General features: G+C 44.0%; 2 protein-coding genes across 2 annotated transcripts; both read left to right on the top strand.

The window, feature by feature from the left end:
* The first annotated feature begins 1,579 nt into the window (after positions 1-1,579).
* Positions 1,580-3,510, top strand: LOC125436966 (multicilin-like). Its single transcript, XM_048504347.1, has 3 exons — positions 1,580-1,693; positions 2,348-2,423; positions 3,392-3,510. The coding sequence occupies exons 1-3, from the start codon at positions 1,589-1,591 to the stop codon at positions 3,508-3,510; spliced, it is 300 nt and encodes a 99-aa protein (XP_048360304.1). The 5' UTR covers positions 1,580-1,588.
* Positions 3,511-3,615: 105 nt separating this feature from the next.
* Positions 3,616-10,551, top strand: LOC125436965 (multicilin-like). The gene is made up of 5 exons (XM_048504346.1): positions 3,616-3,699; positions 5,069-5,231; positions 6,327-6,544; positions 7,799-7,909; positions 8,976-10,551. Exons 1-5 carry the CDS (start codon positions 3,616-3,618, stop codon positions 9,396-9,398), a joined length of 999 nt encoding a protein of 332 aa, XP_048360303.1. The 3' UTR covers positions 9,399-10,551.
* Positions 10,552-14,849: the final 4,298 nt, after the last annotated feature.

The raw sequence follows: 14,849 nt of genomic DNA, 5'->3' as shown, positions 1-14,849 counted from the left end.
GAGTTTTCGAGATGGCGCCCAGCATGCCGATTACCACTGGGACGACCTCAGCTGGTTTGTGCCATAGACTCTGAAGCTCAATTTTCAAATCATGGTATCTAGTGACCTTCTCATGTTCTTTTCAGTGACTCTGCTGTCACTGGGGACTGCTATGTCGATGATGGTCACTTTCTTGTCCTCGATCATGGTGATGTCTGGTGTATTGTGTTTCAACACTTTGCCAATTGGATTTGGAAGTCCCACAGGATCTTGACCTTCTCATTTTCCATTACTTTCTCTGGACAATGTTCCCACCAGTTCTCAGCAGTTCTTATGTTGTAATTCTTGCATAAATTCATATTATTATTATTATTAAATTTTGTTTAACAGCATCGCTGCCAGTTCTTTAGCTGGCTGTTGTTGGCCTTTTGTTACAATAATTTTCAAACCATGATATTTAGTGACCTTTTCATGTTCTTTTTCATCGACCCTGCTGTCATCAGGTATTGCTATGTTAATGATAGTCACTTTCTGGTCTGTGATCACTGTGATGTCTGGTGTGTTATGTGCCAACGCTTTGTCCATTCGGATTCAGAAATCCCACAGACAAGAATGTGACCTCATTTTCCAAAGCTTTCTCTGGACAATGGTCCCACCAGTCGTTTATTATCATTATCATCATCATTATTATTAATGAAAATGATAATGATTTTTGTTTACTATCGCAACTCCCTGTTCTTTAGATGGTTGTTGCCCTTTCATTACAATTTGAGCCTCACCCAAAAGCCTAAGACATTGTAATGTATCGATATAGAATTTGTGTGGATCCCAGCAGGACTGACTTTTGAATCTGACAGATGTAATTCTGTCAATTTGAAGGTGTTTTAAGTGCAGCCGGAGTGTTTTTGGAATGGTGTCCAGGTGCCAATTACCACTGTGACAACCTTTGTTGATTGTGCCATAGTCGCTGAATCTCCGTCTCCATATCGTGCTATTTAGCAACCTTCTCATGTTCTTCTTCTTTCTGAATTTCCGTTTTCATGCTGCCCTTCCCCTAAGGGTGCCTTCCAACATATAAAACTGTAACATTTGCCTTGCACTCCCTGGTAAAGTATTTCCTTCCCCAGCTAGCCCGAGACATGCCCCAAAGCATTCCCAAACGAGAATGTCCAAGTCAAGTGGTTACAGACTGGGGACGGGTCGAAGGAATTGCAGTTAGGGTTCAGTTCCAAGCACGCACGCACAGAACCCCACGTTTTAAGGGCAGGCGCCCTGCACATGTTCAGAGGCAACCCCACGCGACCCAAAGCTGAATCCTGGCGGCTGGACTCAGGACAATGAAAGCTCCAGCAGCTCTCCCCGTCGGTTGGCGGCGGCGCCAACGCGCGGCTCAAGGGCGCAATTTGGCGCTTGGGCTCCGGCGCTTCGGTGCGTCCCCGGGGGAGAAGGCGGCTTGCAAGAGGAGGGGCCGGCTGCAGAGAGCCCAGGCGAGGAAGGCGCCACCTCTGGCGCTCAATCGGCCGCCGGCCCGCCTTCCCTCGGCTCTCTCCTCCCCGGAGGGCTCCCCGCAGCGGGGCCAGACGGGCAGCGAGTCGGGCGAGGAAGCGCCATGCAGGACTGCGGCGCCCGGCGAGCCTTTGGCCACCTCTGCCCCAACCGGGTGCAGGATCTGGCCGAGCGGCTGGCCAGAAAGCCGGGCAAGGGGGAGAGGAAGGTGCGTCTGGCGCTGGCTACTCCGGGGAGGCTGGGAAAATGCCGGTGGTGGGGTTTGGAGCGCCAGGGGTCGGCACGGGTCGCGTCACGGGAGGAGTGCCTCTGAGCACGCGCAAAGTGCCCTCCTGACTACCAGCCGCCAGCCCTCCCTTAGCAGCTCCCGTGGAAGAGAGTTTCTGCTTTTCTTGCGGAAAGTCCCAAGCTCAACCTCTGGCATCAGGTAGTAAATGTGGGGGGGGGGGGGGGAGACTTTGGAGACTTGCTGCCAGTCAGAGTAGGCAATACTCCAGTCAATAAAAGACAACTTAATGGGTCGGTCTGCAAGTAGGGGAAGCAATCCTGGGGCAAACAGTGACTTTCAGCAGCATCTTAATCACCTCTAAATTCTGGCTGTGAAATTGCAGCCTTGACTCTTCACAAAAAAAGGCAATGCTTGGCGCAGCATCCCTGAAGCTATGCAGACTTATTTTGAAGGAAGCCCCCCCCCGAGGTTCAATATAGCTTACTCTCAAGGAGGTGTGCACACGAGACCAGCCTGACAATGCACTTTTCTGAGAGTAAGCCCCAGCGAATGAACTTTAGGATGCTACACAAGACCCAGCCTCTCATTGTTAGCCAATTCCTAACCATTTTGCTTGGTTTTGTTCGCTGTCAGGCTCCACGGAAGATCCACCCGAGAAGCACTCCAGTGGCCATTTATTGCGACCCGGTTCCAGACCCTGTAGATTTAGGTGAGTTCAGTTTGGTATTAATGGCATGACAGTTGTTGGGGACCGAGCCAAACACCCACAAACTTGTAACGCACCACCATGGCACAATCTTTAGACTAGTGGTGGCAAACCTTTTCGAGACCGAGTGCCCAAATTGCAACCCAAAACCCACTTATTTATCGCATAGAGTGCCAACCGCGGCGATTTAGCGTGAATACTGAAAGGGTTTTAGTTTAGAAAAATGGTTTACTGGTTCAGTGTGTTGCTTTCGGGGAAGTAAGCTTGGTGGTAGTGGTGGCTTTGCTTTGAAGCAACCGTGCAACTCTTCCAACGGGTGAATCACTACCCTAGGAGGGTTTGCTCAGAAGCAAACATTGCCAGCAAACGAGCTTACTCCCAGGTAAAGGATCACACTTTAGTTCTTCGCATGAAAATCAGTGGGGTTTAACAGCGCTCAACAGGGTTACCTACACTGCTTCCCCAAAACTAGGTCTTAGGTTTTGAAATGCTAATAATCGAAGCCCATTGTATTTGGAGCCAGCCCTAGATATGTGTGTATGTGTGTGTGTTATTGTGGGGATTCAGTTCGCGCATAACCACAGAGAGGGCTCTGGGGTGCCACCTCTATGGCACCCATGCACTATGGAGTTAAGCCACCACTGCTGCTTTAGACCAATAGCTTGACTAAGAGAGAAGCTGACTGGGAGTGTGTCAGCAATTGGTATTTATGGAACTGGAGGGTGATAGTTGGTTTAGAGTAACTGGAGTAATTCTAGAATAAAATACCTGTCTTTAGGCGAGTCTTTTCATGCTTACTGTTTCTCCTCTAGCTGCTCCCCTTTATAGGCAGTTTATCATTTTTGTGCAGTGCAGTCCTATGCATGCTGACTCATAGATGTACAACGGTAAATCTGGCTTATCCCTGGTACCTGCAACCAGCAGCACTTTTTGACACACACTTCTGACTACTGGTTTTCTGCCCCCTCTAGCGTTTGCTACCATCGACTGGCAGGATTTGGGCGACTGCAGCTCCGTCTTTCAACAAGAGCCTTCCAGAGTCCCTGTCCCAACCCAGCAGGTAACTGAAATCTTGGAAGTTTTGGAATAACATGTGATTTAACAAAAGTTGACTTCTGCCTGGGGCGCAATCTGCTTCCTTTTAAAGCCAATGATAAAACTGGTTGTAAAGGGTCACAAATGCACTCTTAGAAACATGTGGAATACCACAATGTTGGAGGAGGAGTTTGGGACCCCAGGTCCCCATTTTCAGCTGATTGAACCAGATCTCAGCCTAGGGGTACTGTGAGGACTGTGTAGTGTACAACACCCTGAGGTCTTTGGAAGATGAAACACAACACACTTAGAAGTCAAATTAAAGAGCAAAGTAAAAGAGGGTCCTGCCTTCTAACCCCTCAGATGGATTTGTTTATGGACAGGATTGAGACTCAATGTGAAAGCTTGCTTCAAATCATTTCATTTAATGAACTTCCCGCAGCTTTTTGGAGATAATTCAGTGGTGACCTTCATGGGCCACTCCTTCCAATAGAGGGAAATGAAGCCAGTCATCTGGACTTTTGCTGCTCATCTGTCACTAGTTCATAGAATGCCATATGTGCAGTTTTTGGGGAAGGGAGAGGGGCGTGGGCGAGACAACTTGGTTTGTCATCACTTTACAAACTTGGACAAGTTCATAACCAAGCGCATAAATGGGTGCCAGCTCCAGAGTTCCACAGAGCTGACTGCCAGGTAAGTGTACATTGGATCAAAACTTAACTGAGGAGTAATCCTAGTTGCACACTTGTTTCCAATTAAACATGCTTAAGGTGGGTTTGCATGCCACCCACAGGGGTTATGTGACTGTTTGTTTGCATCTCCAGCAATGACACTCTTCCATTTGAAAGCAGTTTAGCTAGGGGCTTCCTGTTCTAAGCTGAGACACTGTTCCTTCTATCTCTAGTGTCAGTGGCGAGCCAACCACAATCAACTTTTCACACTCACTCTTCATGATTCCACCCAGTGTAGTGCACAATCCTGGTGAGAATCCTGGTGAAAATTTTATCGAGACTGAAGGAATGCCTATTTTGGAGGAATGAGCTCACTGGGGTGCTGTGTGGTTTCCGGGCTGTATGGCCATGTTCTAGCAGCATTCTCTCCTGACGTTTCGCATGCATCTGTGCCTGGCATCTTCAGAGGATCTGTTGCAACAGATCCTCTGAAGATGCCAGCCATAGATGCAGGCGAAACGTCAGGAGAGAATGCTGCTAGAACACGGCCATACAGCCCGGAAACCACACAGCACCCCAGTGATTCCGGTCGTGAAAGCCTTCGACAATACAATGAGCTCACGCATCAAAAATGACCTTAGCCAATCAGATTGCATGAGGAGAAGTGAAGGGGGAGTGTTAAAAGGCCACGAGAATGGTTTTTCTGCTAGACGTTTTCTTTCGAGAGTGCCCATGTTGAATGGTTCAGTGGCAGAAGCTTTATTAGCGCCCCTTGCTATCTGTAACGGCAGTGCAAACTTGCCCTTGCCGGCTTGGCCAGTGGATTCCCAGATGTATCCACCTGCATAAAGTTAACTTGAACAATAATTAGTCCAAGAGGTACAATGTGTGATGGGGAAGGGATTTTTTTTTCACCAGTGATGTCTCTTTGGTGTCTTTCAGAGCCTGTGTTTTCAAGCGGAGCCTGACTTTGATTTCCAGGAATTTCATGATGCCGTCGATAGCTTCATATCTGGCAAGTTTCGTCAGAGATCAGAATTGCATGTTGTTGAAAGTTCAGGTCGGATTTTGAACATTGAGCAGCCAAGCCTCATGATGTTGTGCTGTATTGCTTGAAAGTAAATCCCATTGAGTTTAGTAGGACAAGCCCTCGAAGCCTATTGCCTGATAAGAAAGCGATTGTATCCGCATTCATACATGTGCTTAAATTATTCTATGCTCCGAAATCCTTCTTTGGCCCCTTCCGCACACGCAAAATAATGCGTTTTCAAACCACTTTCACAACTGTTTGCAAGTGGATGTTGCTATTCCGCACAGCTTCAAAGAGCGCTGAAAGCAGTTTGAAAGTGCATTATTCTGCATGTGCAGAATGAGCCTTTCTTTTTAGCTAATTTCTGTATGGAGCCATCTTTGAGAAAGTGTTCCCCACCCACCTGTGAGAAAAAAAAGGGGGAGTGCCTCTTCTAAGATAGTGCATGTCTCTGTGAAGTTTTAACTTATTTATATTGAACAATTCAGTATTTTTAAAATTTGCTATTGATTAGCAATAGTTTGTCTTTTTAATAAACCGAAATATTTATAATTGGCTGATTTAACAATTGTAGCCTTCATGCATCTTTGCTTCCTGATCAAGCTTTCAAATGCTTTCATATTTTATTTTATTTTTTTTAATTGTTGGATTTATATACTGCCCTCCCCCAGAGGGCTCAGGGCGGTGTACAGAATACACATATACAGACAGGGCAAAGTTAAAACCAGTACAAATATTAATAAACATCAGTTGGCAGGCATCAGTATTATATCCTTCAAAGGAAGCTGCTTTTAAACTCCTGGCTCAGCAGTAACTGTGTGAACTGGTGTGCAACTTAACTTAGACTTTAGGAGACAGGGGTGTCCTTATTTGGTGTACAGCCATGAACCCAGGTGCCTGCCATGGCAGCGTAACAATCAGGAATTCAACAGGTACAGCTTCTCCCTCTGTGCCTGGAGAAAGCTGCTCTTATTATCTTTATGCAACTGTTACAAAAAAAAAGCATCTTTAGGGAAAGAAAGTGTTAATCATGGTGTAGGACAGACCTATATATACAATTTAGATTTTAGTATTACAGTTCAGAATATGCTACCACTCCCCTCCTTGTGTACAAAAGCTGTGAAACCTATCAGGTATCCAATTTAATTCTTATTGTTCATTCTCTCTTAGACCCATCCTCTCTAGTGCCTCCTCTGCTGGACTCTGCTGATTTTTCTTTCCCTGTGGATGATGGAAGACCCTACACCCCTTGTATTCCACTACCAGCCCAGGAGGATCTTCTGTCTCAGATGAATGTAGAAAGCACCTCTTCTGCTGAGCAGTACTGGAAAGATTTGGCTGATCATAATCAGAAGGCCCTAGGGGATGCTCTTGTGGAAAACAATCAGGTATGTGTGTGTGTGTGTGTGTGTATGTTTTAAGCAAATAAGACCGAATCATCATCAACTGCCTATGACATATGCATTTTGTTGTGTCTCCTTCCCAATGCCCCTGCCTTGTAGAATGGTCAACCTAACACAGACCCCCAATCCTAACAATTATCCATTTTACAGATGGAGAACACTGATGCATAGAGTCTTAGGCAACCCCTGTGAAAGGGTCGTTCGACCCACAGGTTGCGAACCACTGGCCTAACATGAGCCTGGTGTTTGTTATGAAGGGGTGGGATACAAATCTAATAAAGTGCAATACAAATACAGAGGTCAGGAAGGCTCCCATGCTCCTGTCTTTCCGCAAACTAAGCAAGACAGCATTGTTTAGAAGGGCAGTAGTTCAGGAGAGCTATAACAACCTTTCAGGAAGACACTTCTATAAAAGCAGTGGGACTGTGAACTGTATCACTGGTGCGTAGTATTTTTGCTGTGTGTACTGTCCTAGTCACTGCTTTGGTTTTTTTAGTTAGGCAATACCACTTTCCGCATTGTTTAACTTGCCATGTTTAATATTTTATGTTTTTGCCATCAAGTCACATCTGACTGATAGCAACCTTGGTGGAGTTTTCAAGGCAAGAGATATTCAGAGGTGTATTGTCGAAGGCTTTCACGGCCTGATTCAACTGGTTCTGGTGGGTTTTCCGGGCTGTGTGGCTGTGGTCTGGTGGATCTTGTTCCTAATGTTTCGCCTGCATCTGTGACTGGCATCTTCAAAGGTGTATCACAGATGTGTTACAGTGTGTAACAGACTTCCCTCTGTGATACACCTCTGAAGAATTCAGAGGTGGTTTGCCATTGCCTGCCTCTGGGTCACGGCTCTGGTCTTCCTTTGTGGTCTCTGTTTCCAAATACTAACCAGGGTCAACCTTACCTAACTTCTGAGATCTGATAAGACCAAGCTAGCCTTGGCTATCCGGGTCAGGATGCTTTAGGTTTCTGTAGTTCTATGCTGATTGTATAATTTCTGACCAACTATACAATCAGTATAGTCCAACAGTCATGTACAGTCCAACAGCTCATGAGGACTTGGAGAAGCTTCTTGTCCTTGATGTTTTCCTGCAGCTATAAAAACAGTGGTCGTTGAGTACCTGTCAAGTGCTTGGCTCTTTCAAAACTTTATACAAATTGATAACTCGCAAGTATTACAGGCCTGCTTTAATGCCTTCCTCCTTTAATGGAGCCGCAAACTAACTATTTATCTCCCAACAGCTCCAAGTGACACTTACCCAAAAGCAAGAAGAGATTGCCTCTCTGAAGGAAAGAAACATCCAACTCAAGGAGCTGGCCAGCCAAGCCAAGCAGCTAGCATCAGTGCTGGACGTAAGTGCCAGGATAACTTTCTCAGTTGTTAACTTATTTCGCTTCAAGATGAGGAGATGCAGCTTCCAGACACTTAAATGCTGAAGATCTATTGATGTTGCAGAATAGAGCTAGAAATCTGCTTTGCATTTTCCCGTTCTTCTTCAGGTATGGAGGGATCCTCATGAGGGATCCATGATGGGATTGCCTGTGCTCCGTAGGATGATCATCTAGAAATCAGTGGTTCACTGTGGAGGCTTGACAACTTTTTAGCAGTTTGCTCTGTAGAGGGTGCTGTTGTTTCAAATCCATGTTGCTTAGTCATTGCTGGGTCTCCAGGATGGTCCCCGAGCCAGAGGTTTGGGGAATGATTTAAAACCAAAATAGCACATGCCTTGTGAAGTACAGGAAGTTTGGGTTGTAAATCTGCTTTTCCTGCCTTTTTCCTGTTGATGAGTGTGTGAGGAAAAGCAGACATGGCAGGCAGTTCCAGAAACACGTCAGTCAGTGTAGCGGTTAGTGTATCAGACTAGGGCCCCTTCCGCACGCAAAATAATGCATTTTCAAACCACTTTCACAACTGTTTGCAAGTGGATTTTGCTATTCTGCACAGCTTCAAAGAGCACTGAAAGCAGTTTGAAAGTGCATTATTCTGCATGTGCGGAATGAGCCTAAGATTTGGGAAATCCATGGAAGCTTGCTGAGTGAACATGGGCCACTCTTACAATATCAGCCTAATCCTACCTCACAAAGGTGTTAGGAGTATAAAATGGAGGACAGGAGAATGATATATATGGCTTTGAGTTCTCATTGTGGAGGAAGGAGGGGTGTAAATAAACAAAAAGTTAAATATGAAAAGCTGGTAATTTTAGAATGTTCTCAAACTGGGTTTCTGAGTGGATTTCAGGTCTGTGTAAGAAGACTGAATTGCAGTTGTATCCCAACCTTTCTTTGCATGTAGATTTCAGTCCTACTACAGGTTTTTTTAAAACACATTCACGCCAACAGCAGGAGCGTAGCTGAGATGCACTTCAAAATTTCATGTGAAAATTTAGTCTTACAGGGCTTGTATGTGTTTCTTTTCTAGAAACTGATCATACCTCAGTGTAAAGACAGCACGGACGTCTCCACTACCAATGTCCCCAACAAGAGAAGCCTCATGCAGATATCCAACAATGAACAAGAGGATGACACAGAAGTGAATGAAATTTTGCAGGAAATATCTGAAAAATGCAATCTGGCCTTGCAGTCCATTGATGAAAACAGAGGTCCAAAACGTCCCCGTGGAGAGAGCGATACAGTCTGCATGTACGGTGCTTTTCATGGGTTGCAGACACGGAGCAGTTGCAGCTCTCTGGACATGAGTGGTAGTGACCTGGAAGAAGGGGGCTCCTTTAGGACAGCGATCAAAGAGCACTGTAACATCCGGACACTGGCCTTTCCTCAAGGCAATGCATTTACTGTCAGGACTGCCACCGGGGGCTATAAATTTAGGTGGGTTCCGAGCTGATTGTTTCCTTTTTCAATCAGCTAACTACACTCTCCTTAGCTTCCGAGCGCACTGCCTGGGTTCAAACACAGTTTCTTTCTGCACTCCTGGAACCTCAGACGTTGTCTGCTACTGACAAATGCAAACCAGTTGGTAATGCCAAGATGGAAGTTAGGAATTCTATGAAGAAAAACCGCTGCTTTTCCTTTCGACAATATTGAAAGGTGTGGAAACTCTTTTGGATCCACTTCTCACTTGAATTGCTGAAGTAGACCAATATCGATAACATACAGTCCCGATAACTGTACAAGTCACGTAATCTATAGAAATGACTTTCCTTAGACATCTGTAGTGTGTCTCCCAATCCTTGCCTGAGGCCTCCTGATGATCCTTCTCCAAATGACAGTCACCCACTTGGGGTTACTGACTTCAGGTTTTCAGAAGAAGCAGCGTTGGTTTATACTCTGATTTTTCTATATCATAAGGAGTCTCAAAGCAGCCTACAATAGCCTCCCCTCCCTGCAAGAAGCACCTTGTGAGTTTGTGGGGCTGAGAGAGTCCTAAGAGGATTGACTAGTTCAGGATCACCTAGCAGGCTTCATGTAGAGGAGTGGGCAATCAAGCCTGGTTCTCCAAATTAGAGTCCACTGCTCTTAAACACTACAACATGCTGGCTGTCAGCAGTGATGATATTAAAATACCTAAACAATTTCCATTGTCCTTTCTGACCTAGGTTTGTCTATGACAAACAGCTTCTTCTATCTGTTAACAGCTACTGAATGGAGCATTTCTGTAGAATGATGAAAATGCAGTGGCTTTAGCTTTCTGGTTTACCTTTGCAAGATACAGCAGAATCCTAGAAACTGGCAGACTGGTAAATATTGGCTGATCATGCTGCCCCAATTTTGGTGCTGTTCTTTTACTGGTTGTTTGATTTGCTACAAACGGCTTGCATTGGTATTTGTAGCTATTTGGACTAGTACTTCTATAGGAAATTATTTGATAGCTGTTTTTATAGTAAATAGTTATCAGTTACTATTAAAGTGCCTTGTATGTCAGTAACAACATTCTAAACATGTCAGTTTTCTTTGAAATGTGCTTTATCGTGGTCCCTGCCTTCTGTCCAAGGACCAGTTTAAACCTAAAAGTCATCATGACATATGCAAGGTCTTGATATCAGGCACGTGATTGGAGTTTTGAACTTTGTGGACCTGACTCTCCATGGGCATTGCAGTTGCAGTGAGAAGGGACTGCAGTCTCAGCTTTCCTCCTCAAGTGTTGTGTTCACGTCCTGAAACTGCCTCAGATGGTTGTGAAAATTATGGCACTTCTGTGGGTGTGCATAATTTTCACTGTAGAGCCATTAGAATCTCCTCAGCATGGTTTCGGGACTTGAAAATGGCATGGGGCAGAGGTCAGAAGCTTCTTCTATTTGTACACCAGGCTTACAATCAGAACTGGGCCTTCCTGCATGTGCCTGGGAAGGGTACCCAATTGCATGTTTGATTCAAAGGTCTCATGACATGTGGCTTCTTTCTAAGTAGCTTGACAGAACCCTAAAGGAGTCAGCTATCCATTTAGATAAGTGAAGGGTCTAATGCTGCTATTGATTTGAGCTGCTTCATGGATGGAGGTAGGGAGGGTTTGTCCTCTGGGGAATCTTTTATCAAGTGGTAGGAAAGATGCAAGAGTAACAAGGGAGGGAACAGTGGATGAGCTCTCCTTTTACAAGCAAGGTCCCCTGAATCTTGACTAGGCATCTGTTTAGTAGGTGATCTTAGGGCCCTTCCGCACATGCAAAATAATGCGTTTTCAAACCGCTTTCATAACTGTAAGTGGATTTTGCTATTCTGCACAGCTTCAAATAGCACTGAAAGCAGTTTGAAAGTGCATTATTCTGCATGTGCGGAATGAGCCCAAGTCTACAAACTGAGGTTTGTCGACCTTTTCCGCAGTGGTGGGATACAAATAATTTAACAACTGGTTGTTTACAAGCACCATTTTAACAACCGGTTCTGCCGAAGTGGTGCAAACTTGCTGAATCCCACCACTGCTTTTCCATTTTTACTTGTGGAATGAAGAGAGTCTTCCTGGTTCAGGTGCCACCTGTTTAAGGGGTGTTTGGTATCCAGTGGTATTTATTGAGAAAGCATGGTGAAAGATGGTGACCACAGGCAGGAACCTTTTTGAGGCTAAATTTGAGGCTAAATACAGTTTTAACACTACCTAAAAGTTTACAAAGCCAGGCTTTTATACATTTGCATATATAATTATGTTCTAGTTGGTTTTTGTGTGTGTGTATATGGTATAATTGTTTTTATTTTAGTTGTTAAACATTGTTGGAATCTGATCAAGGAGGAGAAACAATTTTATGGGGACTAAATTTATAGGTTTACATTTGGGATTGCAATTCTCTGGCCTGATATAGAAGTGGGATGTTCTCATGTTACAGCTGTGCAATCATTGTAGAACAGGACTTTATTTTCTGCTAAAAATTGGTAAAATGAAGGTGACAATAAAATTAATATTGATTCTTTAAACACTGAAGATTCTTATTTATGATTCTGCTATGATTTGATGTAGAACACTGGATGTCAGCAGCACTTTATAATAAAGACACATAGTAATATGAAAAACTGATTTTTTTTGCTGGTTGTGGTGGGTTTTCCGGGCTGTGTGGCCGTGGTCTGGTGGATCTTGTTCCTAACATTTCGCCTTCATCTGTGGCTGGCATCTTCAGAGGTGTATCACAGAGGGAAGTCTGTTACACACTGTGTCCAGAGAGAAGGAAGTGTTTGGGGTATATATTGTCCATGTCCCAGGGTGGGGAACCAATCAGTAAGTGTTTGGGTGGAACTTGTTATGTAAAGATGTGGTTGATAGTATTGTATTGCAGGTGGGGCTTATCAGTCCAGGGAGTGATTCCCCTTTTCATGCCCTGCAGCAGCAGCAGTACTGGTGAATTCAAATCCTGTGTTTGGGTGGAATCCATTGTTCATGAACTTAGCATGCCCTTGGGGTTTGCTTTTGGTGTTTTTAAGTATTGGTAGCCAAGCTTTGCTAATTTTGAAAGTCTCTTCTTTTGGTGTTTGTGTTGTCTTGGTGTTTGTGAATTTCTATTTTTTTTGCTATTTTCAGGAAAATGCTATTCATAAAAATTGTGATGTTGTATTATGATGAGACATTTTCCATGGAAGATGCACACTGCTGCGTGTGTAGTATGAATACAGTGGGCAGTATCATCTCGTTCCATGCACAGGATATAAAGTTCTCCTGAAATATGTTCCAAACCTCCCTTGGAAAGGTTATTTCTGGGATTGCAAGACTAGTACAGAGGAATAGGTGTGTGAGTTGGCGGAGAAGAATATGTCAGTAATTTAAAATAATTAAAACGCCACCTTGCTGTTAGGCAATGTCTTTTGGAGCCACGAGATCACCTCACAAATTTGATACTACAGATGTTTGTGAGACATCAGGATAAATCTTAGAATACCTTAACAGACCTCCACAACAACGCCCAATCATCAGAGCAATAAAAAACCCCCCCTTTGCTTGAATATCCAGATTTAGGATTTTCTTCTGCTAAAATTAGCATACATTCTTTTGTACTATGGTGCATCTGTTCTCTGTGTTGCTTGGTGTGTGTGTGTGTGTGTGTGTGTGTGTGTGTGTGTGTGTGTGAGAGAGAGAGAGAGAGAGAGAGAGAGAGATGGTGAGTTAAATAGCCTTGTTTTCTTGATGTCTCTATGAACCTGTCAAAGTCCAGGTGTGCTACTCTGATACACAGCTTTGGCATTAGATTATGTGAACTGGAGCTTATGTTTGCCTTTAATGCTCTGTATGTTCCACATAAAGCTGCAATTGAAAGTGAAATTGTTGGCTTTGGTGCTTTCCCTTGAGCTGATTGCAAGTAAATGGCATCTTATTGGTTTTTCTGTTCCCATAGACATTTATTTATTAACTTTGTTTATGCATAACATTTTTCCTCAGTAAGAACCCAAGGCAGCTTACAACATCCTCCTTGTCTCCATTTTGTTCTTGTGATAACCCTGTGAGGTAGACTAGGCTGAGAGTGTGTGACTGGCACAAGGTCACTCAGCAAACTTCCATGGCAGGGTTGGGATTCAAACCTGGGTCTTCCACATACTAAACTAATTCTCTAAACTCTACACGACCATGTACAGTGGAACCTTGGTTTTCATCGGTTTCGGTTTTCATCTATTTTTTCAGAGAAAATTTTGTCTCGGTTTTCATCTATTTGCCTCGGTTTTCATCGATTTGCAATAAGGTGCAGGGGTCTGTGGGGAAAAATCACCCGGACAAAGCTGTTGCAGGCCGTGTCTGCAACTTGTTTAATGACAATGTCTTGACCCATTTTAGACAAATCTTAAAGAGGCGTCAGAAACAGACCTCTTTGGACAGCTTTCTGGTGCGACATTGGTCCACTGGCTCTGAAGGTGGTCCTAGTGTTGTTGTTTGTTACTGTTTTCAGCATTAAACACTATGTTTATTCACCAAAAAATGTATTTTTGGTATGTTTTTTGGAGTGCCTAGAACAGATTAATTGGATTTACATTGATTCCTATGGGAAAGTTTGCCTCGGTTTTCATCGGTTTCATTTTTCATCGATTCTCTTCGGATGGATTACCAACGAAAACCAAGGTTCCACTGTATATGAATTCTGTCTATATATAAAAAAAACCCAGGGTATGCTGCCAACCATGAAGGAAAGGCAAACCATCTTGAGATGATTTTATGTGACAGAAGCAGTTCTTTACATTTCTGCTAAACATTGACTTACTGCCGATCATTTGCGGTCATTTACGTTGGCATTCTTAACAGAGGGCCAAAGCTAGTGAGGTCATGAAGAGAAGGGGTTTGCGGTGACATAGCCATTTATAGGTGTACTAGAACAGCCATCAAGCCTCCCATGTACCAAACACCTGTTCAAACTCTTAGCTAATGCCTACTTATTTCCAATATTTACTTCATGCCCTTCAATGAAATCTTTGAGGAAATCAGGATTTGTAAATACCTTCAAGTTTATTCACACAGCTGGGTATTTCAGGAAATAGTCAGTATTAATTTTGATGATGAGTATATAAAGTGCCATCAAGTTAGAGCCAACTTATGATGACCCCATAGAGTTACCAAGGCAAGAGATGTGGCAGCCCTGGATTTACCTTGGTGGTCTCCTATCTGAGTACTACCCAGGGATGGCCCTACTTACATTCCAAGATTTGAGGAGAACAAGCTTGCTTGGACTATCCAAGTCAGGGTTTGATGGTCATCATAATTAAAAGTAAAAGGCTTTGTTTCTATTCTCTAGATCCCCACTGTTTAATGTTTTGGGCACTCTTTGACCTGATTTCCTCACCTACCATTCTGCTAAAACTGCTGTCACTTCATTGATATCTTTCAGCTTTATTTCTGAGTCTAGACATTTCCTAGAGGATACCTAAAGCTGAGACC

This window comes from Sphaerodactylus townsendi, linkage group LG07, assembly GCF_021028975.2.
Source record: "Sphaerodactylus townsendi isolate TG3544 linkage group LG07, MPM_Stown_v2.3, whole genome shotgun sequence".
NCBI lineage: Eukaryota > Metazoa > Chordata > Lepidosauria > Squamata > Sphaerodactylidae > Sphaerodactylus > Sphaerodactylus townsendi.
The sequence above is the reverse complement of the archived record's forward strand: the minus strand, read 5'-3'. Positions and strand labels throughout refer to the sequence as shown.